Source organism: Octopus sinensis, linkage group LG17 (genome assembly GCF_006345805.1).
Source record: "Octopus sinensis linkage group LG17, ASM634580v1, whole genome shotgun sequence".
Taxonomy (NCBI): domain Eukaryota; kingdom Metazoa; phylum Mollusca; class Cephalopoda; order Octopoda; family Octopodidae; genus Octopus; species Octopus sinensis.
In genome coordinates this window covers 22,493,421-22,517,200 of record NC_043013.1, presented here as the reverse complement: position 1 = coordinate 22,517,200, position 23,780 = coordinate 22,493,421, and the positions used below count along the sequence as shown (strand labels likewise).

Genomic DNA, 23,780 nt, shown 5'->3' with positions numbered 1-23,780 from the left:
AGGCTCCGGCAGGGGGTGGTGATCCCTGCTGTACTCTTTCACCACAACATAAGTGTGTGTGTGTGTGTTTTTGTGTGTAACTCTTCATATGAACAAATAGAGAAATAGCAGGGTCTGTTTACAACACTTTGTCTCTCTGTTGGCCTGCTCGCTTAGCCAGCGGGGTGGCGTCATTTGAAGGCTAAAACAATGTGAAGCGCATTGTGACCAGCAATTTGTAGCAACATCTGATAGCCTGGTCGGTCACGGTGATCACGGTGATATGTATATGCACTAGCACTATGACCTGGCGTTGCTGGGTCGTAGTGCTAGTGCATGCATATACACACGAGTACTGTCCAAATCTCCGACCAATCACATACAGCTAGCTGGCATTCAATTGGTGTATCAAGTTTCGGGCATTTTGATTGGGTTTTGGATAGAAAGTTCACAAAAGAAAGTTACTTCTATTGATTTTTTAATGGCTTTTGTTGTCTTACCATTTCAATCAATATATATATATATATTTATCAATGGTTGTTTTTTATGTTCAGTTATAATAAAAACAATTTTACATTATTGCTTTTGAAGATTACAAATTCATTATTGTTGACCCTTCAGCTTTAATATAGCCACATCCAGCCACAAAATATTTTGCATGTTTTATGTTCAAACTGGTCAGCTTTTGCCTCTCACACCAACCCTACAATATCATTCTAAAACTTAACAGTTACGACATCAAAATCTCAAAGCTATGAGATAATCCATGATTAATTCAAAACAATGGGAATAAATAAGGATTACATTCGAGAGAATAATGTGAATGCCAAATGGTTAAACAAGAGTATTGTATGATGTGACTTTGAAGTTCTGGCCAGTTAAGCCATTGTTGGATTGTGAAGAAGTCACTGTCTAGAATACTCTTGTTTAAGAATAATGTGTTTTTGTGATGCGTGTTTGTGCGTGTGTGCATTTGTATGTATATGTGCATGTGTTTGTGCATGTTTGTGTGTGCGTGTTTGTGTGTGTCTGTTTGTGTGGGCTTGTTTTTGTGTGTGTGTGCGTGTGTGTACACACAGGTGCAGGCAACTGGTGTTGGTTTGTTTATGGCACTGTAACTTTCTAACTCAGCAGAAACCAAGAGAGTAAGCACCAGACTTTAAAAAAACAAAAAAGCACAAGTATTGGGGGGTCGATTTGTTTGACAAGAATCCTTAAAAGCAGTGCTCCAGCATGGCCACAGACCAATGACTAAGATAAGCAAAAGAGAAAACACACGAATATACAAATAATATGAGAGAGTGAGGGGGGGGAGAGAGAAAGGGAGAGAGAGTGATTAGTCAAATGAACAAAAGAAAACAAAAAGCAGTGAACAGACAGAAGCTACCATGGGAACTATTTAGCTTAGCAAACTGACTCACACACACACACACACACAGCAGCATCATTAGTCGTGATAATGTAATTGATGATGAAATCTAAAAAGTCCCGAACACTCCCATTATATTTCCTCAGGTGATAATTATTATGTCATTCAGGAAACTCTCTCTCACACACACACACACACACACACACACGACTACATAAACAGATTTATATACATACATACATACATACATACATACATACATACATACATACATACATACATACATACATACATACATGTGTTATTGCATTCACGCATAAGCCTCCCAGTAGATACACATAAACACAATCATTCATAAACAGGGACATACATTTATTTAAACACACACATTCAGACATGCAGGGGCACTCAATTACACACACACACACACACACACAGACGTCAAACAGCCGTATGGACAGACACATTAACACTCATACACAATTCCATACATCTGCGTGTACATACAATCTTACACACACACACACACCAACAAAAATGCAACAACAGCCATGGGTGAGAGGTCTCCATGCCTAACTTATTCCTTAAATTGCACCCCACTCCAACCCAACAAATGGGGGTGGGGGACACATGGAAGGTGACGGGGGCGGGGGGTGTTTGTTTACTGCTATTTAAACAAGGAGTGTATGAGGGGGCAGGTAAGAAACCTGCTTCGATACTATGTGCTCTCAGGTTCAATCCCACTGTACAACACCTCAGTTGCCTGTTTCTTCTTTAGCCTTGGGTTGACCGACCAGCTGGACAGAGACTCTGAAGACTCTTACTGTGTGTGTGTGTGTGTATGTGTGTGTGTGTGGGGAGGCACATGGCCTAGTGGTTAGAGCAGCAGACTTGCAACCAAGGGATCGTGTGTTCGAATCTCAGACTGGGCCACGTTTGTGTTCAAGAGCGAAACACTTAAGCTCCACGCGGCTCCAACAGAAGGTAAAGGCAAACTTCTGATGACTCATTCACCACAACTTTCTCTCGCTCTTATTTCCTGCATCTAGCAGCTCACCTGTGACAGACCGGCATCCCATCAAGGTAGGGAACCTATACGCCAATGAAACCGGGAAACCAGCCCTTATGAGCCAGGCATGGCTTGAGAAGGAACAAACAACATATGTATGTATGTATATATATAGTAAAACCCAAAAAAATAACAAAGAACAAACACAAAAAATGTGAGGATGTGTACATGTAAAGTATTAGCAGATGCTCAGAAAGAAAAAAGGTGGTTTTACATTTTGAGCAAAGCTCTTGTGTGTGTGTGTGTGTGTATGTGTGTGCATGTGTCAGTATATGTGTGTGTGTGTGTGTCTTAGTGACTTTGTCCCCCAGCCCCACCACTTGACAACTGGTGTTGGTTTGCTTACATCCCCATAACTTATGTGGTTCTGCAAAAGAGATTGCCAGAATAAGTACCAGGCTTTCAAAAAACAGTCCTGGAATCAATTCACTCAACTCAAAACCCTTCAAGACACTGCCCCAGCATGGCCACAGTCTAATGACTGAAACAAGTAAAACATTCTAAATTACAGGAAATTATAAAAGTCATTAAATAATGAAACCCTAATTGAACCATTCCTTCGTTCGTTATCGACTTTTTCCTCCTCCCATTTTCTGCTCCATCCTTATTCATCCCATCATCACTCAATTTCCGGTTTTATTTTTGTCTTTTTATTCTGGCATTGGGCTGGACACACATCATGGAAGCAACATTCTATGGGTGGGTGCCTTCCGTTTTACCAATCCTTTCTTATATCTTTTTCTGTTTCAGCTACTGGACTGTGGCCATGCTGGGGCACCACCTTGACGGGTTGGAGTTTTTTAGCTAAACAAATCAACCCCTATATTTATGCTTTATATATATATTTTTTTCAAGTTTGGTACGTATACTATCAGCCCCTTTTACCAAAGCACTAAGTCGATGGGGACATAAATGAACCAACCCTGGCCGTCAAGTGGTGTCACAAATAATGGGCACACATAATGGCCTTCCACACAGTTTTCATCAACCAAATTCATACGCAAGGCATTGGTTGGTCCAGGGCTATAGAAGACACTTGCCCAAAGTGCCACACAGCAGGACTGAACCTGAAACCACATGGTCGGGAAGCAAGCTTCTTACCCACACAGCCAGATCTGTTGGTCTTCTTACGAAACTGAGGAACTGCCAAGCCACAGCAACAGAGGCAGAGGTGGTCACTACGTGTTTCTACAGCTGAATGTCCTTCCTAATGCCAACCACTTTAAGTGGGGTACTGGGTGCCTTCTGTGGGCCTAATAGTGAAGGGCCTAAGGAGACTAGGAGAGGGAGGGAGAGGGAGATCATTTTTAGGGAAGATGATGAGAGAGGGTGAAATAGGATATAAGGGTGGTAGTGGGCATGGTAAAAGAATACACATTATGAGGGGGAGGAACTCAGTGAGAAAGGGAAGGACTGAGTGGGAAGGGTGATGAAGTGAGTTGTTGGGTAGGGGTGGTGGTTGTCCCACGTTATTAGGGTGAGCATGGGCAGAAGATGAAAGAGAGAAAATAAGGCTGATGATGATGATGAAGAGATAGTCACTGAAGGAATGAAGTGGTGGGTGGGTTTGTGGTTGTTGGTGGGAGGAAGAAATAAGGGGAATGAGAGGAGGAAGTATTGAATGGCAGAGGATGAGCATGAGTAGGGGTGAAGTAAGAGATTTGAATGATAAGGGGCCGAATAAAATGAGTGGGAAGAAGAGAATGGGCACAGGTAATATGAAGAGGATGGGCACAGGTGGTATGGAGGGGGTGGGCCAATATAGTGTTTCATGCTTAGACATAGTGAAAGGTGGGGTAAGGAAGTGATGGAAGGGGGAGGGGGAGTTATGCAAGGGTGGGGGCAGTGGTGGAGATGGAATTCATAGATGGGGGTGAGGAGGTAAGAGATGGAGAGGTGTGACAAAGTGAAGAATGAAAGAGTGGGTGGAACAAGGAAGATCAACAGGTAGATAAAGTGGGGGGGTAGGCAAATATAGGCTTGGCGAGAGAGAGAGAAAGAGAGAGGGAGACACACACACACAGAGATAATACACAGACACATGTACTCACAGAGCTTTGCTTACCCATCGTGGCCAATGCCAGTGCCACCTTGACTGGCTTCTGTGCCAGTGGCACGTAAAAAGCACCAACCGATCGTGGTCGTTGTGGCCCCTGTGCTGGCGACATGTAAAAAAAAAAGCACCCACTACACTCTCGGAGTAGTTGATGTTAGGAAGGGCATCCAGCTGTAGAAACATTGCCAGATCAGATTGGAACCTGGTGCAGCCTCCTGGCTTCCCAGACCCCAGTCGAACCATCCAACCCATGCCAGCATGGAAAACGGACGTTAAACGACGATGATGAAGATGATACCAATGCAGACCAAGTTCCACACAATTAGCCACAGTCAAAGAAATGGTCTGATAAAATGGATATAAGCCGTAATTCTTCAACCTTGTCAGGTGCCACCCTATAAGTCTTAGACAGTTGTAAGTCTCAGGTTGCAGTTCCAGACCAATAATATTTGGTGCTAAGGCTGACAGGAGGTTGACACAAAGTGAAGTCCTAAATCTCCACAACCACAATGAACCCCACAAAAAACACTCTCCATCTCTATTCTGTTCTTGGAAACTGGTTCCAAAGTGAAACACTGATCGACCATTCTTTAAAGAGAACTACTTTGATATTATTTCAACTCTTCTTTTTTTCAGAAGTCTGGTGCTCATAAAGTTATCATTACAATCCCAAAACAAAAGACATTTTTCATTTTTTCCAGTTCTATATTTAAGAGATGAGGAATTATTTACATTATTTACATTTGACGGATATTTCTCCTCATCTTGTTTGTTGTTAACCCAATGTTTCGGCTGATATACCCTCCAGCCTTCATCAGGTGTCTTGGGGAAATTTCAAACCTGGGTTCTCATTCCTAAGGTATTTTTCGATATTATCATTATTATTCAAGTCACTGCCTGGAATCTTGGGGTTAGTAGCCCGCGCTCTTAAGAGTGCGGGCTACTAACCCCAAGATTCCAAGTTCAATTCCAGGGAGTGACCTGAATAATAATAATAATAATAATGATAATAATAATAATAATAATAATAATAACAACAACATTGAAAAATACCTTAGGAATGAGAACCCAGGTTCAAAATTTCCCTAAGACACCTGATGAAGGCTGGAGGGTATATCAGCCGAAACGTTGTGTTAACATCAAACAAGATGAGGACAAATATCCGTCAAATGTAAATAATGTATTTCATTTTTTATTCATATTTATTCATTTTTTTTCTCCTTCAAACTGGAGAAAAAAAGAAAAAAAAAAACGGAATTTGAATCAACAAAAAACATCAACAGAAACAACAGCAAAGGAAAAAAAAAAAGTGTCACCAACATCTGGGTAATAATTATTAGGTTATGAGTGATAGTAGAAAGAACACCGAGGGAGGAGGGGGGGGTAGAATACATTCCTGTATGATTAGCAACGTCAAAACAAATAAATGACAAATAAAATATGAGAGAGAGAGAGGTAAAGGAGAAGAAACTGAGAAACAAAAAAAAAAAGAAAGAAGAATGAGTGTGCAGTGTAGTCCAGATTTTTTAACTTCTAACCAAACTAAATATATGGGGGAGTGTATATGTATGTATATACATGTGTATGTGTGTATACATGTGTGTGGGAGCAAGTAGATAGCTATATACATATGAGATATAGACAGATATTAATAATCTGTTACTACACAGATTTGGTGTGGTACCCAGTTCAGTTATGCTTCTTAACAAACCCCAACTCATAGTCTATGATGACGAGTATTTTGCACATTCTTCAGACCAGTTCTTTTCTACTCATCATATCTGTTCTTACTCTGTCTTTCCAGATAATTCTTCCTGAACCTGGCAGACATGTTTTCTGAACTGCATCCTAGATTAAGATCAAGTTTTCCCATGGTCTGCTATCAAATTCTTGTCACTGTTCCCAAGACCCAAATGATAATTAGCAGGACCAGGGGCTTAGTTAATTCCTTGGTTCCTGCCTTTGAAAATTAATATTAATGCACTACTTTTTTATTTCTCCTTTTTCTACCTCTGGAGATATGCTGTGAGTGAGAAGACCCGGCAAATGAAGTGAGTTCACAGCTGTAACCCACACCAGTGTCGCATAACCAGCCCACTCAAAAGTTCCTTGGATCATAGGGTGACATGCTGTGCTTGAGGAGACCTACTGAGTGAAGTACATCAACATCAAATGAAATCAAAATCAAATGGAATTTGTAGTTGTGATCCCCATGCTAGTGGCACGTAAAAAGCACCACCCAAACATGGCCGATGCCAGCCCCCTCTGCCCTCTATGCCAGTGGCATGTAAAAAATACTGGAGGTTTCTTTCAATTCTATAATTTTGATTTTGTCACTTGGCAGTAGTTCCAGAGATTTATAAGTTTCCTGTCCATCTAATGGTTTTATATTCTTGTCATTAGGTAAACCTATTCCAGAACCTTCTCGGAATGGTTAGCATTAGGAAGAGCATCCAGCTGTAGAAACAATGCCAGATCAGAATGGAGCCTGGTGCAGCCTCCTGGCTTCCCAGTCGAACCAGCATGGAAAACAGATGTTAAACGATGATGATGATAACAACAAACAGGCAAGCCACATTGACTACAACACAAACTTTCTTTTTCATATCAGCAATTACAACATCTGACCTTTTTTTTATTTGTTGTTCTTTCAGTTCGAAGAGGAGGAAGCCCTCAACAACCTAATTACTTTTGAGGGATTTTACTTCTCCTCCCACAAAATGTCAAGGGCTCTTTTCTGTGAATGCAGAACCAAATTATTTCTCGCAAAAATTCCAGTGAGTTACAACAATTTTATCATTCTGAGCTGTGGACATTTTGATACAATGTGAGTTATAGTTCCATATAAAACATTATCATCATCATCATCATCATCACATATTCTATATTTGGTTAAACAACTCTGCGGGTTTAATGTCCTCTTGATCCAATTGACCACTGGGACCAATACCTGTGCTGCCAAAATCATTCCTTTTTTTTTTAACCAAAGCCAACTCCCTTTGTATTTCCTCAACTCTTATCTCATCATAAAAATATCTTCCCCCTTTTTCGAGGTTCAACCAATTCCTTCATTTCTTTCTCCTGAACAACTGATTCTTCTTTTCCTTCGACACAAAAACCCAGATTTACTTCCTCCAGTTCTACAACCTCATCAACACTCCTCCTTCCTTCTCCTGTTCTTTTGCAATATGGTCTGCAAAATCAGGATAACTGTGGTCTGTCTAAGAAACGAGCCCTTGTGAAGTTGGGTGTCTGCTGCTGCCACTGCCGCAGGCGACGCTAGGCATTCTCCCTGGCAATGTCTTTGCAATCGTATCCCAAGCTGTGGCTAAAAATGCCATTTGTTTGGGGGTTTAAACCCCATTACTCCTCAATCCCACCTTCTGCTGCTTAATAACCCCCCACACATACACTGCCCCACTTTTTTCCCTTTGTTTCCTTGGTGAGGTTTTTTTTAGGGGAGGGATATCTTGATATTTTGATCTTTTATACTTTTAATACTCGTTTTTCTTTCTTTTCTTCCTGGTTGATAAAAAAAAATGTTATTGGTCTACATCAGAATGAAGATGCATGTTTCTACACATTGCCAGCAGCTTCCTAGTCCTGCTCTTCATATCCTCCAGCTCATCTTTCTTTCATCCAGTTCCTCTTCCCTTTTTTATTAATGATACTGCCCTCAAATTGATTCTAGTTGGGTTTTAAAAGCTTCTTCATTCTGTAAAATTACTGAAGGTTTCTTTCAATTCTATAATTTTGATTTTGTCACTTGTTCCAGAGATTTATAAGTTTCCTGTCCATCTAATGGTTTTATAGTCTTGTCATTGGGTAAACCTATTCTAGAACCTTTTGAAGATGTTTTTCCTGCCACATCTCTATCACAGCATATTTCTCAATTCCAGAAGTCAGTCCTAATGTTGCACTAAAGAATCCAGTTCATTCCTGTTTTTGCCAGAAAGTTTTAAATCAGCCACAAATAGTTGGCAGACTTTTTCTGTTCCTTCCAAATGAGTACCCTTAAGGGTTCTCTTAACCCAATGTTGTGTCCACTCACCAAACATTTTACAGAACCTCCTGAGTATTCTTTACTATTACACTTGTAAGACTCCTTTGTGTTTTTCAAGGCTGATTAGGGTGCCTTGTGTCTTGCAAGACTAAAGAATGGTCCTCACTACTCAAAACTGTCTATTCAAAGAGGGCAACATTACCAAGAAGGTGAACAGAAGAGAATGGGAGAAAGAAGGTAATTTGTGCAAGAGGAGAGTACAAAATGGAAGTAATGAAAAAGATAGTAGTAGAAGGAGTAGTGGAAGAGAGATAGTTATGGTAGGAAGAAATAAGGGGAAAGAGAAGCAGTCTTGCCAGTTTTATGATGACTGCTGAGAAGAGGGGGGGTCACTGTTGAGAAAGAGGAGGGGGAAGGAAAGAGTAAGAAATGTCAGTAATGAGTAACATGGTGGAGGAGAGGAAATGGTGGCTGGTAGGAGAGAAGGGTGACAATTACTGGAAAGATAGAAAGGATTGTCACAGAGACAGACTGGGAAATCATTCCACTTGCATTTCTGAGCGCTTCTTTGCCAAATTGTTATCCTCATGACACATTGAATTCCTCTTCTACACTACAGGTCCTCTCACAATCTCTCTCATTTCTGCTTTATGAATGTTAATCAGCAGGAGCTATTCACCTCTGTACAGCTTTTGCACAACTTCTGCATCCATCAATGCCGATATTTTGCTACAATGCAACATCACAGAATCAATTGGTTGTTAATAGAGGGACCCCTACTTATTCCATCCCAATTTTACTCTCCTTCCAGATTATCGACCCCTGTTGTTGTTGCTTGTTCCTTCTTGAGCCATGCCTGGCTCATAAGGGCCACTTTCCCGGTTTCATTGGCATATAGATTCCCCACCTGGGCAGGATGCTGGTCCGTCGCAGGTGACCCCCACTCCTCCCACACTGAACCGCTACTTTGCCATCCTCAGACTCTAATCATCCAACTCATCACACAACATTGACAAACCTCTTACTTTCACTTTCTCTCTTGATGTCTTCCTTCTTTCCCAATTATTTTACTCTTTCCAATCCTTTCTCTTAGCTTTTATGGCTCTATTGTACCATCACCATTTCACTTTCATTTGGCAGGAAACTTGTTCCAACCACAGATCTGTGACAGCAGGTTCTCTAACAGAAGCTCCCACTTGTTCCCTATATAACAGATCTGTTTCCCCACCTAGAACTTCTTTGAATCTAAGAGTAGCAGCTTCCATATACATTGTCACAATGAAATACTTAGTATAGTGTAGGTGATCAAATGGCAGGCCAGTTTCCTGAGGTTAGTGCTACATATGGTTAAATCCTTTGCATCACAGAACTTCAGGAGCCTTCACTTTTCCTCATCCCATATACATAGCTTCTATCTACAAAAGAAGTAACCAACATCTTGTTGCCTCATATGTCCTTCAAAAATCACCAGCCATAATAACAATGCCATTGCCATTTGTTATTGAGGGCCTCACAGACTCAGTCCTTTAGCTCAAAGGTTACTCCTAATTCTGGTGCATATGTAGAGATAACTGTTGCTCTCAGGTTACTAACCATAACTAGACTAAACTTAATTTTTTCTATCACATACTCTACCTTTCTTAATCACTTTGTCCATTTCACTGCCACCAACTCCTGGAATGTGACTGACCATTAAGAATCTGTTTGAGCTTCCCTTCCATCTTGCATGCAGCACATATCTACTGGCTTCTGTTCCAGCATCTCTACAATCTTTCCACACCTTTCACTGTGCCTAGGCTTGCACTAGTCAAGAAGCGGGGAAGAGGGTTCCAGTGGTGAGTAGGTGGTTGTTATGCAAACACACAGCCCCAGGTTTGATTCAACTATGTGACATCTTGGGCAAGTTTCACTGACCATAGTCCCAGATTAAACCAAGCCCTATGAGTGAAACTGGGCAAGTTCCTACCAGTAATTCCAAACACCAGCTTCATCACACAGTGTTCCACTTATTCTGCTTAAGGGTACAAATATCTGTGGAATACTCAACCACTAGAATTCAATCAGTCGACAATCCTGGGGATTGAACAGATGAAATATTCATAACTAAAACTGCTAGGTGCAGTTTATTGCACATTACCAGCCCTGGAGGGGTTGTCTTGTCCTCAACATTTGTTCACCAGGCACTGGACAAAATGTACTGGGTGCATTGTATCGTGGCTCTATTGAGGCCCTCGGCAAAGCTAAGGTGTCCTCTATTCTGTGTTGTCTCTGTTCATTGAACACAATGTGGCTGAGAGGGTAAATATGAGAACGATGAAGAAGGGCAAAGCAGAGCAAGAAGACGAGAGAGAGAGAGAGATTATAACTGGGGAGACAGAGAAATAGGAACAAGATGGTAATAGAGGAGGAAGTATTGGAAGAGAGAGAGAGAGAGAGACAAGTAAGAAGCAGCCGTATGTTGGTTGTTTGGGAGGGAGATTCAGTAGAGAAACAACATGGACGTAATATCATGGGGGGGGACAGTGAATGGAAGAAGAAAGAGTAACAAAGAAGAATGAAGAGAGAGAGAGAGAGTAATGGTTAAAAATAAAGAAGGAATTGAATATAAAAAGGATACAGTGTGATCCCTGTTACACAGGTGACATGAAGCAGGTAAAAGTAGAGCAAGAAAAGACAGTGACAGCTCCAAATCTCATCCGCTCTCTCGTTATTACCATCAGTTTTACCTTGCAAAGGAGGCAGATCTTTTCAAGCACTGCAGGTTATCACTCATCGCCCTTCATCTATCACCTCCTTCAGAAGAGTCAACTTCTCATGATCAGTCTCCATTACTTCATCCAGCATCTTCTTCCTTTGTCCCCAATCACAAAAGGCAACCTCAACACAACCGACATCCTCCTCCACAAACGATGTGTTTGTTAAGCTTTTCACTCAGCTTATTTGTAATCCATCAAGTGGTGGAGGCGCAATAGCCCAGTGGTTAGGGCAGCGGACTCGCGATCATAGGATCGCGGTTTCCATTCCCAGACCGGGCGTTGTGAGTGTTTATTGAGCGAAAACACCTAAAAGCTCCATGAGGCTCTGGCAGGGGATGGTGGTGATCCCTGCTGTACTCTTTCACCACAACTTTCTCTCACTCTTACTTCCTGTTTCTGTTGTACCTGTATTTCAAAGGGCCGGCCTTGTCACTCTCTGTGTCACGCTGAATATCCCCGAGAACTACATTAAGGGTACACTTACACATTACACATTAATTTCACGAGCAGGCTGTTCCGTTGATTCGGATCAACCGGAACCCTTGTCGTCCTAACCGACGGAGTGCTTCCAATCCATCAAGTATCACACATTCAGCAGAATATGCTCAACTAATTTCTTTCTAGCCTTCGCTTAGTATCCCCCAGTCAAGGCCCAAGTCTTTATACTATTCAGTAGCACATGTTGTACACAAATGTCACAGAATCTGCTCTTCACTATGAAACAGAAACCTTTCCACTTCATTTCGCTCTGGTTATTCTGTTTTTGGAACACATAACTTCGTTAATAATTCGGTCACCTGCGAAACAAAAACTGCCAATTGAGCCATTTGGGCATTTGAAAGACAATTTGTTGTGTACTCTACCGTTTGTGTACTTTCTCTGACAATCGACCTCTCATTGCAATACAGCTCTTTTGCATCCAGAGTCTACACTGAATGCATCGCATAAAATTTCTACCCATTGATTTCCTGTATTTCAAAAGAGAACCCTATATTTGATAACCGTAGGGTCTTGCCTTCTTTCCTACAAACTAAAAAAAAACTTTGGTCTCAGTTAGGTTTACTTTGAATTCTCTCAATTCAACGTTTTGCCTTCACATTAGGAATTTCTTCTCTTAATCTTCTAAGGTATAAGAACTAGGTCACCACCAGTATAGAGGAATTTCCACAGACAGCTAATCTTCTATTTATGGCTTGCAGAACTATAATAAACATAAACAAGAAGGGGCTGAGAACTGAGCCCTGATGGACTGCTACCTGCAAGCTAAATTCTTCAATGAATTCATGCCAATTCATAGCTCGTTGACTGCATAGCTGTACATAGCATCCACCTAATCCTAGTTTCGTGAGCGATCGCTAAACTACAACAGAGACTGGAATGCTGTCAAAGGCCTTCTCCAGGTCAACAAATGCCAGTTAAGAGTAACTTTTCTTCAGTATTTCGCCCACTGGTGTTTCACTAACGAAAAAAAAAAATTAAACACTAATAATTTATCCATTTAATTCCTTTCAATAATTCTTAATCTTTTCATTTCAAGTTTTGCTCCATTTTCTTAACATCTTTCTTTTTGTCTGACTGACTTACTCAGTGCTTGGCTGTTGGCTCTCTTTCTGTCAATCTCCCACTTATTTATCTAATTCTCATCTCTTTATAAATTTCTCTCTCTTCCATCCCTCGATGCTTTCTCCTTCCAAATTCCTACAGCGTGACAGAAAGATGGAAACCAGCAAACAAAAACAAAAGACACACGAGTAGGTGTTTTATAGAAGGATTAAGCAAAGTAGATGGCCAGAATCGTTAGAAGGTTGGCCTTTAAAATACTGAGCTCAAATCATTTTCACAAATAAGGTACCAGTTAAGTATTGGAGTCGATGGTGCAAAAAAAACCCAAATCCCCTGAAAAGCATTCGGTTCCGACGACAGGTGACACGAGACGAACTGGGGTACCCTGCTGTGACATCAATTATTATCCGAACTGTATAACACCCTTCGTTACTACTGTCAGCGCAACACATATACCATCATTCACACACACACACACTCCCTCTCTAAAAACGGGGCCCCCTTTAAAGGGACGAAACAAGACATTATATATATATATATATATATATATATATATATATATATAATACAAATAAGAAAATGGAGAAACAAATTTAGTTTGTTCATCAACTTACGGATATTATAATGTTGGATTATTTATTCATTTTACAAAATAATAGCATACATATATATCTTATAATTCAATAAATGAGTTAATTGCATTGCAATTAAAAACATTATGTATTAAGAATCTGGGTACAATATAACAGTATATTGGATACTATCCCTTAGTGGGTTACACCCATAACCCCTAACTTACTTTGTGTATATATATATATAAATATATATATATATATATATATATATATATATATATATATATAGCGGGAGAGAGAGAGTGCCCGTTGTTCCACGACGTGAATTAAAAACTCGCTTCCTCTCTCTCTCGGTTGGACCATCCCAGAAATTAAGATTAACAATTAGAACAGCAGTGTGATGATATATGCCAACATCGTGGCTATTAATAGTTATGTCCATTGTTACCATCATCATTATCATCTTAATCGTTAATTATCATTATATAAGGATGTTAATATTGATTTTTCGGGGGGAAGGGGGTCTTTTGGGCCTGTTGAGCAACAGTATTTTATCAACCTCACGTTTGTGTGTGTCTGTGTATGTAATACGTGCCACACTCAATGGGAGTATTTCATAAACATGTACGTACATGTGTGTTTGTGTATGTTTTTCTTTTTTTTTGGCATTCACGCACATGAGCCATAAGCAGATCTCATATTATTTCTCACGATACACACATACATACATATATATATATATATACATATATATATGTGTGTGTGTGTGTGTGAGTAAAAGAAAGAAGTTTGGGCTACGAAAATTACGATTCCGCTACAGATATCAACATACAAATATGTAAAGAGGGAGGGAGAGAGAGAAGGAGAGAGAGAGAGGAGAGAGAGAGAGAGAGTGTGTGTGTGTGTGTGTGTGTGATTCCGAAGGGAGTGTAAAAGTATGAGCTTTCATCGCCGAAATATTTCCCCGTCAAATCATGACTATATATATATATATATATATACATATACATATATATAAGACTGCTAGTAACGAAGGAATGTCATATATATATATATATATATATATATATGATGAGGATGTGCTGGTTCGTGGGAACAAAGGTCGTCACAAATTAAATAAAGAAGTCAAATTCTAAAGAATCACAGCCTCAGATGCGTGTGTTTATATAATATTACAACATATGTGGCGTAGGTGCATGTGTATTTACCAACAATATGTACGATATCGATGTGCGAATGTGTGGAGTCTAGAGACAATCAGTGCTGAGCACACGAGGTTTTATTTATTATATGCATTAATAGAGAGCTGGACGGTGTGAGAGAAAGACGTGTACATGGATCGGTATATATATATATATAATATATATATATATATACACGCATATATACATACGTAAGGGAGAGAGGATGGATGGATGAATAACTAAATAAACAAAGGAAGTAAAAGGTGAAGAAACAGATTTAAAGGGCTTGTGGGTCTACATATGTCAGACAGACACACTAAATATAATTTAGAGACACACATTCATGCATTAAAGACATTTAATTTAGACGCACGCACATAGGCATTAAAGACGTTTAGACGTTCATGCTTAAATTGGATAAATTTCGACACAGGCACACACAAATACAGACATAACATTTAAAAACACACACATGAGGCATCATTAAATATATACACACCCAGACATACCATTTAGACAAAGATAGACAGAGAGGCATTAAACACATCAATTAGACATAAACACATACATGGACATTGCTTTTAGACATACACACACGTGTATTAATATATATATATAAGGATACACAGAACATACACATGTACAGGGATTATTTAGACATTTAGATATTAATAAGAGACAGGTTGACACACAACAACACGAAGAGCAATAAGACAAAAACGATAAGGAAATATATACAAATATGTATAGACTACACTGAGACAAATATAGACACAGGCATGTGAACATAAACCATATATACAAAACACACATCGGCATAGATATAGATATATATATACACAAGACAGAATTACTAAAAAAAGGAACAGATCTAGTATAGAACACACATGACTATAAACACACAAAGATAAATGCGTGTCTGTGTATATATAATATATAATATAAATAGGCAATATAGAATTATAGACCAATTCGTAAACAGGCATAAATAAGCATCGAGAATTTATCCATCTGAGACTGGGGCCCAAATTAAGGACCTAATAAATATGCATTAAAACAGATAATAAGGAAGAAAGCTTTGCAAGTGTTACATGTTATTTCGTTTAAGATTTAGATTATCCAAAATAAAAAACTTACCTGTTCCTTCGGGTCGGCTTCCTAAAGTTTTAACCCAAATTAATTGTCGAGTTTCCAGTCTAACGCTCAAGGTTCGTTTCTCGGGTTTCTTCCTTGGGAAGAATAAACCGACCACTAATCCACGTTCCAAGTCCCGAAGAACTGTATTGATATCGTTCCCCATTCCATTAGGCATACTGAGGGGAATACCAGCCATGTTTGGCTAAAAGAGGCTTTTTTTTCTTCTCAAAGTTATTATTTCTCCTCTAGGATTATTTGGAATTGGTTCGGATACAATTTTATGAGTATTCCTTTTAGTCTTTCCAATGTCAAATATTTGTTTTCCTTTCCTGAACATTCAAGCTTAAAACACCCATCCATACATAATACATGATATATATATATATATATATATATATATATATATATATATATATATATATATATATATATATGTATGTATATATAGAGCGAGCACTTGCTACGTTCGTTGATGACGGCGAATGGTGTTGTTGAAAAAAAAAAGATATGTATAAAAGCTTTGTTGAGGTTGATTTATCATAAATAATATAAAAACTGTGCGTCGTTCTCGCCACTGTATTAGTGTACGGTGCGTGTGATTGTGTGTGAATGGAGCAACAGGTAAAGAGTTCCTAATTTGCCTAGAGGCTCCGCATTTTTATAGCAGCATCATAATAGGACCAGAGAAAAATATTTCCATCAGTAAAACCGAAAAGGACGACATCGAGTCTAAACCCCCCCCATAATAACAGATATGAAATAGATTTAAGAAGAAAGTAAAGGAAAACGAGAAACAATATCTTACAAACAAGAAGAACATAAGACGACAACAAAAGACCGTTGTTAGCGGGCTGGAGGAAGAAGAAAAAAAAACCCAACAGACTCTTGGCCGCCTTTTCTTGCTTATCTCTCTCTCTCTCTCACTCTTACACACTCTCTCTCTCTCTCTCTCTCTATCTATCTATCTATCTATCTCACAAACACAGAAGTGCGCGCACACTCACCTACACTAAACTGTTGCTTGTTGTTGTTGTTCAAATTCCCCCCATATACATACACATATCTATCTTAATGCATACACACAATCTGAACGTATTTCTTCATATATCTATGCACATACACACACATACATTCACACACATACACGCTCACACACATTCACACACACACACACGCACTCACATCGGATCGGTTCTGACCGAAGTATCCGATCGGGACGAAATACTTTTGCGATGGAAAGACACTTCTTAACAGCATAAAGCAACAACAACAAAAAAAATCTTTTCTTCTTCTCCCCTCACTGCTTTCTATGGTGCTTTCTATGTCTCTCTCCTTCGTTTTGTACTCCGATGCTGGCGAGTAATAATAATGATGTCAGCTGCCACCATCCACAACTAGTTCCTCTCTCTCTTATTGTTCACCAGAACCAGTCCCAGCCCATCGTCATCGTCGTCAACATTCTTACCAGAATTTTCATCACGGCGGCGATGTCAGCAGCAGCATCAAATGTCTCAGTAAATATATAATAATAAGTTGGGCCAACTTTTGGGGATTATCCTCCTGCGAACCAACTGCTGTAAATAGCTGTTCATAGAGAACACTTTGAACAGGAGTTCGTGCCCGGAGATTTTCGTCTAAAAGTCACGTTAGCTTGTCGCCCGAGTTCTCTCTCTCTCTCTCTCTCTCTCTCTCCTCTCTCTCTCTCTCTCTCTCTCTCGCTATTATCTATCTATCTTTCTCTTTCTCTCTAAATTTCTTTCCTGGAAAGTGCTTAAATTCTGATTTAAACATTTTTTTTTTTCGTATGAGAAAAGAAAACGAGTTTTTTTGTCTGGTTTCAGCCAAAACAGCTTCAGCACCGCCTTTATATATGTATATATATATATATATATATATATATATATATATATATATATATATATATATATATATATATATATTATATATATATATATATGTATATATATATATATTATATATATATATATGTATATATATATATGTATATATATATGTATATATATATACATATATATGTATATATATATACATATATATGTATATATATATATATACACGTATATATATATATGTATATATATATATATGTATATATATATATGTATAATATATATATATATATATACATATATATGTATATATATATATACATATATATGTATATATATATATATACACGTATATATATATATGTATATATATGTATATGCATATATATATATAAATAAGCATATGCATATATACATACATATATGCACGCACCTACCTCTACATGTATATATACATGCATATATGGGTACAGGACACCAAAAAAACGTCGAACACAATGAGAAACGAAAACATAAACACAAAACCAATGAAATGGACATTTTTCTTAAACAACGAAAAAATAGAGTACAGGACATACAAAACAATGAAAATTCCCCTTCTTCAGTCGCCTTTGTTTCATCTACTCCACGTTTCGAATGTCATGTTTGAAAGTACTAGTTCAATCAGAATGGACATTTAATATTCTATCATTTCATTATATTATATTATATGATTGTAAATAAAACGTGGAAATCAAAGTTGGAATTTCTTTGAGTATATATATATATATATACAAAATGAGAAAATGGAGAAATATATCTAAATCAATCCTCAACTGTCAGATAGTACCGAATCATATACTTTATTAAACCACTACACAATAGCAATGATATTATACATAAATACATAAATACAGTACAATAATTACAATCAATATGGTGAAATATAACTAAATAAATATAACAAGACATAAAAATACATTTACATTGTAGCTGACAGCTGTTTCGGCCATGGAGAAAGGTATGTCTCATTTAACCTATTAGCCATATAATGCAGGTATAAATGAGACATTAACAAGAATATCTTACGGCCTCTTCAGAGATTCTAATGCAAGTATGAGTACAAATCCTAAATAATTTACATATAAATATAAATATGAGTGCATACATACTCATATTCATACATATATATATATACACAATAATACAATATAAACAATATAGATCAATATACATCAACAAACACAATAATGTTCCATATTGAACTCCACAGCTCCTCAACCAACATCAAGAAACCACAACAGACACACTCACACTCAATGCAGGCATATATATTAAACAGTTCAATATATTAAAATGTGTCTACCATCCAAAGCAAGTGGATATCTGCATGTATATATATAACTTTGATAACTTTGGTAGCTTTTGGCCAGTATAGGCCCAGGCCATGTCTAACTTAACAGCACCACCTGGTGAAGTCTTTTAGTCATGTATGGGGCACCAGGGCCCCACTCTAGCAAAGAGTTATTATTGCTGGAGACATATCCGGGTGTAGGAGGTTGGTCTGGGATTTTTTTTAAGCAATTTGTCCAGTGAACATTTGAATTTTATGGGATCCACTTCCGTTTTGACATATTTTGGTATGGTACTAAAGAGAGCTGGACCGGTTGAGGTAAAGTAATTGTGACATAATGTTGCTATGTGTACTGAGTTCGATTTTTGTAGTGGGCAGATAGCACAAGGGCCAAGTCTTGGATGGATTTTAAATTTGATGCCAACATCATTTGTACAATATTGATGGAATGTTTTCCACATAACGCAAATGATGTAGCACTCCCGGCGGCATTGGAGAGAATAGAGATTGAGTTTTTTTAATCAATGCCTCTCATGCTGTCTATCTTTCTTGTTATTGACCTCTGGAGTGCTTCTACTTTCATAATGAGTTGCTTTGTATGGGGGAACTACAATGGACAACAGTATCCAAGGTGGGGTTGTGCAAAAGTAGGGTAGAGAAGAATGAGGGTGTCGGCAACTCTAAACTGGAAAATTCTCAGAATCTAGGAGCACATCTTGCGGGCCAAGTCAGCCTTGCTGTTTATGTGGAACTCCAGCTTAGACTGTTATCGACAATTACTTCAAGGTCTCTGGTGTTCCTGGATGACACTAGGGAAGAGCATATGGTAATTTCAGAGTTTCCTATTTTCCAAAGTGTATATATGCATATATGCATACACACACACACATATATATATATGGATATACACGCACACACACACACACCATATATATATATATGAAAATATATATGGATATATATATATATGTACATATATATATATATATATATATATATATATATATATATATATATATATATATATATATATATATATACAAGAAAAAAGCAACAAGAATGGATTAGTTTTCCAGTACAATTGTTTCATATGAAGACCAGCTTTATTAAAAGCTGCAAATATTGCAGCAAATACAAGTGTCCTGTACTCATCAGCCAAAACACATATGAGTTCTCCAAGCATCCTAGTGGGTGAGGCTACACTCATGAAGTATCGAAGATAGTTCTATAAAAAGCAAATTTAGATTGTAAGCAGACTTCCAAAGTTCTCTAATGATGCACAGACTTATAACAGGCTTTAAAAAAGCTTGTATATATATATATATATATGCATATATATATATGCACATATATATGGATATATGTGTGTGTTTGTGTGTGCGGGTGTGGATATAGAGCAATAAAAAAATGGAGGGGATCAATAGGTGGTATTCATCAACTTTTAGACATTATATTATATCAATTTATTTATTATTAGATGCATTATATTATTCATATTAGGTAAAATATAAACAGAGGTATGAGAAAGTGATAGGAGGAGTAATATTGTAATTTATAAAATCAATATATCTTATTTTAGCTATGTAAAAATGAAACTGCATATACATGAGGAATACACATACACATACATACATATATATACACACATATATATTTCCGTACAAACATACTCATAGGTACAATAATAATAATAATAATGATAATTGATTCTTTTGTATGCATATACATGCAAATATGCATGTACATTTAAGTGTAGGTATACGTATTTATGTATATGCATGTGTATATAAAAGTATGTAGATGTGTGTGTATCTATATTTATAACTTAACCTTATGACAAAGCCCAGAGAAACACCAAAGTACCTCAATTTCATCTACTAATTACTTCAGTCCACTGAAGGGATAGAAGCAGAATGGAGGTATTTTTGCCTCTTGGCTGAAACAGCTGTAAGATATTATCCCAATTTCTTTTGCTATATGTTATATATTTTAATAATTACTGATGGCTGTAGCCAGTACCGCATCGACTGGCCTCCGTGCTGGTGGCACATAACAAACACCATCCGATCGTGGCCGTGCCAGCCTCGCCTGGCCTCCGTGCCGGTGGCCCGTAAAAAGCACCATCCGATTGTGGACGTGCCAGCCTCGCCTGGCACCTGTGTCCGTGGCACATAAGAAACACCATCCGAGCGTGGCCGTTCGCCAGCCTCGTCTGGAACCTGTGCCGGTGGCATGTTAAAAACACCATCCGAGCGTGGCCATTTGCCAGCCTCGTCTGGCACCTGTGTCGGTGCCACATAAAAAGCACCCACTACACTCACGGAGTGGTTGGCGTTAGGAAGGGCATCCAGCTGTAGAAACACTGCCAGATCAGACTGGCCTGGTGCAGCCTTCGGGCTTCCCAGACCCCAGTTGAACCGTCCAACCCATGCTAGCATGGAAAGCGGACGTTAGACGATGATGATGATGATGACTGATATTTTTATATTTTATATATTATATATGTAAAGCATAATATGTTATACATGTATGTATATTTTTATAATTGTCGTTTTAGTAAATAATTAAATTGACATAATATAATGTCTAAAAGTTGATGAATACCGCCTCTTGATCCCCTCCATTTTCTTATTTCTTCATAAATTAATCATAAAATATCTCTTTAGCTTCACCCATTTATTACACTTTCATGCAATGAAAAAACACTTGCGTATTAATAATTGGGTATTCTACCAGCAGTATATTGGATAGATATTATCCCTTGGTTTGTTGGATTCACAAACTCTAACTTTCTTGGAATATATAAATATATAGGAGTGGCTGTGTGGTAAGTAGCTTGTTTACCAACCACATGGTCCCGGGTTCAGTCCCACTGCGTGGCACCTTGGGCAAGTGTCTTCTACTATAGCCTCGGGCCGACCAAAGCCTTGTGAGTGGATTTGGTAGACGGAAACTGAAAGAAGCCCGTTGTATATATGTATATATATATGCATGTGTGTGTTTGTCCCCCTAGCATTGCATGACAACCGATGCTGGTGTGTTTATGTCCCTGTTACCTAGCGGTTCGATTAAAGGCAGTGCTCCAGCATGGCCGCAGTCAAATGACTGAAACAAGTAAAAGAGTAAAAGAGTATATATATATATATATATATATATATAGATAGATAGATAGATAGATAGATAGATAGATAGATAGATATAGATAGATAGATAGATAGATATAGATATATATGCATACATGTATATATGAAAATATATTTGTGTGTGTATGTGTGTGTATGTGTGTGTGTGTGTGTGTAAATACAAGCAACACCAACCAATGCCAAATCCCACATCTTACAGCACCATCATCAAATCAAATTTCACAGCTTCCCATGTAACCTGGAATATTAGAATCTGCCGCTCTTCTCAATGGGAGAGATTGTGTCTGAAGCATGACCGTTCCTTCACTCATCTTCCAGGGTCTCAATACACTATTCAAAACATGGCTTCACACCAACACTAAATCCATGTAGAACCATCTCTTACATTAGCAGTGCAGGTCCAGACTTTCCCCAAAACTCAGATGCCACCTGGGTATTCACTGCAAACCATAAAACCTCAATCACATCCAACAGTGCAACCATTGCAACTCCAAGCAGAAACCTCTTCCAAGAAAATTTTGTTTTAGCTATGATGAATCGGGCAAAAGAAATCAAACACAACCTTCTAGCTCTCACACAGAACCAACCACTGCTGCTACCCCAGGGTACAAATACACACTATTACCATCATGAGCCCACAAACCCAACTCCATAATAATGTTGAATGTACAAGGTCACAAATCAAACAAACATAAGCCAGAGTACCTTGCACACAAAGGAAAAAGACAATATATGCAGCACAAAGTGAAACTCATCTGACCCCGGACACATTGGATGCAGAAATATGGCAGGTTGTCTACGACACAGAACTGACCACACAATATGGAAATCAAGAGGACTAGGGTTCTTCATTTCTGAAGACTTAGTAAAAAGAGTCATCGTCCTCCTCCTCCTCCTCCTCCCACATAGAGTGCAATGCACTAATAACCTATGTGAAAGGCATCACTTGGCTCTTAGGCATTACCGACTGTCCTCCTGATGCGGTCAACCATGGAGAACGCTTCAGAGATGCTTTGTTGCTTCATAAGTCAGACTCTAAGTGATGCCAACCCACAGACCAATTTACTTTTTAACATGGAACTTTAATTTTCCTATTTTCAACTGAGGGCTATATCTAGCCTGGAACTGAACAACTAAACTGGGGAGGTACGAATATTCTTCTTGACACCACTGAAGACTTCTGCAGGCAACAAATTATTACCCGTCCAACTACAGGGAAATAACATACTCAACCTTGTCTTTACCACCAATGCAGACTTCTTTTAGCAATGTTCAGGTGATTCCAACTGCTATTTCTGAGCACAGCATTATACAATTATCTGTATATGGTTCAAAGAGGGCAACGCACACAAACAACATCAAACATGGCTCTTTTAGCTAAAGGGTTTAGCTCTCCAGGTTGTTCATGCTGACATGGTTGCTACATTAGGGGAAGATGCTCCAGATTTATCAACGGTGCAAAAGTGGGAAGCTGAATTTAGGAGGTGACAGAGGAGTCTTGGAGATGACCCAGACTCCTGATGTCCTGCAACTGCCACCATCAAGGAAAACATCAGTTGTGTTCATCACATGGTGATGGATAACAGGTGATTGGCTATAAATCAAATAGTCGTTGCTAGTGGCATATTCTGTGAGAGACTTGAGAATATTCTGCACAATGAACTTGGCATGATGGAGGCTTCTGTTCAGTGGGTGCTATATCTTTTGACGCCTGACCAAACGCGCAGCAAGCTGATCTCAAAATGAGAAAATCTGCAGTTCTA

At 38.5% G+C, this 23,780-nt stretch overlaps 1 protein-coding gene across 6 annotated transcripts in view; it reads right to left on the bottom strand.

The window, feature by feature from the left end:
• The window catches only part of LOC115220856 (1-phosphatidylinositol 4,5-bisphosphate phosphodiesterase gamma-1), a 153,296-nt gene extending 137,203 nt beyond the window's left edge, over window positions 1-16,093 (bottom strand). For 5 of the 6 annotated variants that reach the window (XM_036510426.1, XM_036510428.1, XM_029791034.2 and 2 more), the window contains exon 1: window positions 15,692-16,093. In XM_036510426.1, the coding sequence (XP_036366319.1) occupies window positions 15,692-15,887 (196 nt within the window). In that variant the 5' untranslated portion in view covers window positions 15,888-16,093. The remainder of the gene's footprint in view (window positions 1-15,691) is intronic. The other variant, XM_029791033.2, reaches the window with a different exon arrangement.
• Between the last annotated feature and the right edge of the window lie 7,687 nt (window positions 16,094-23,780).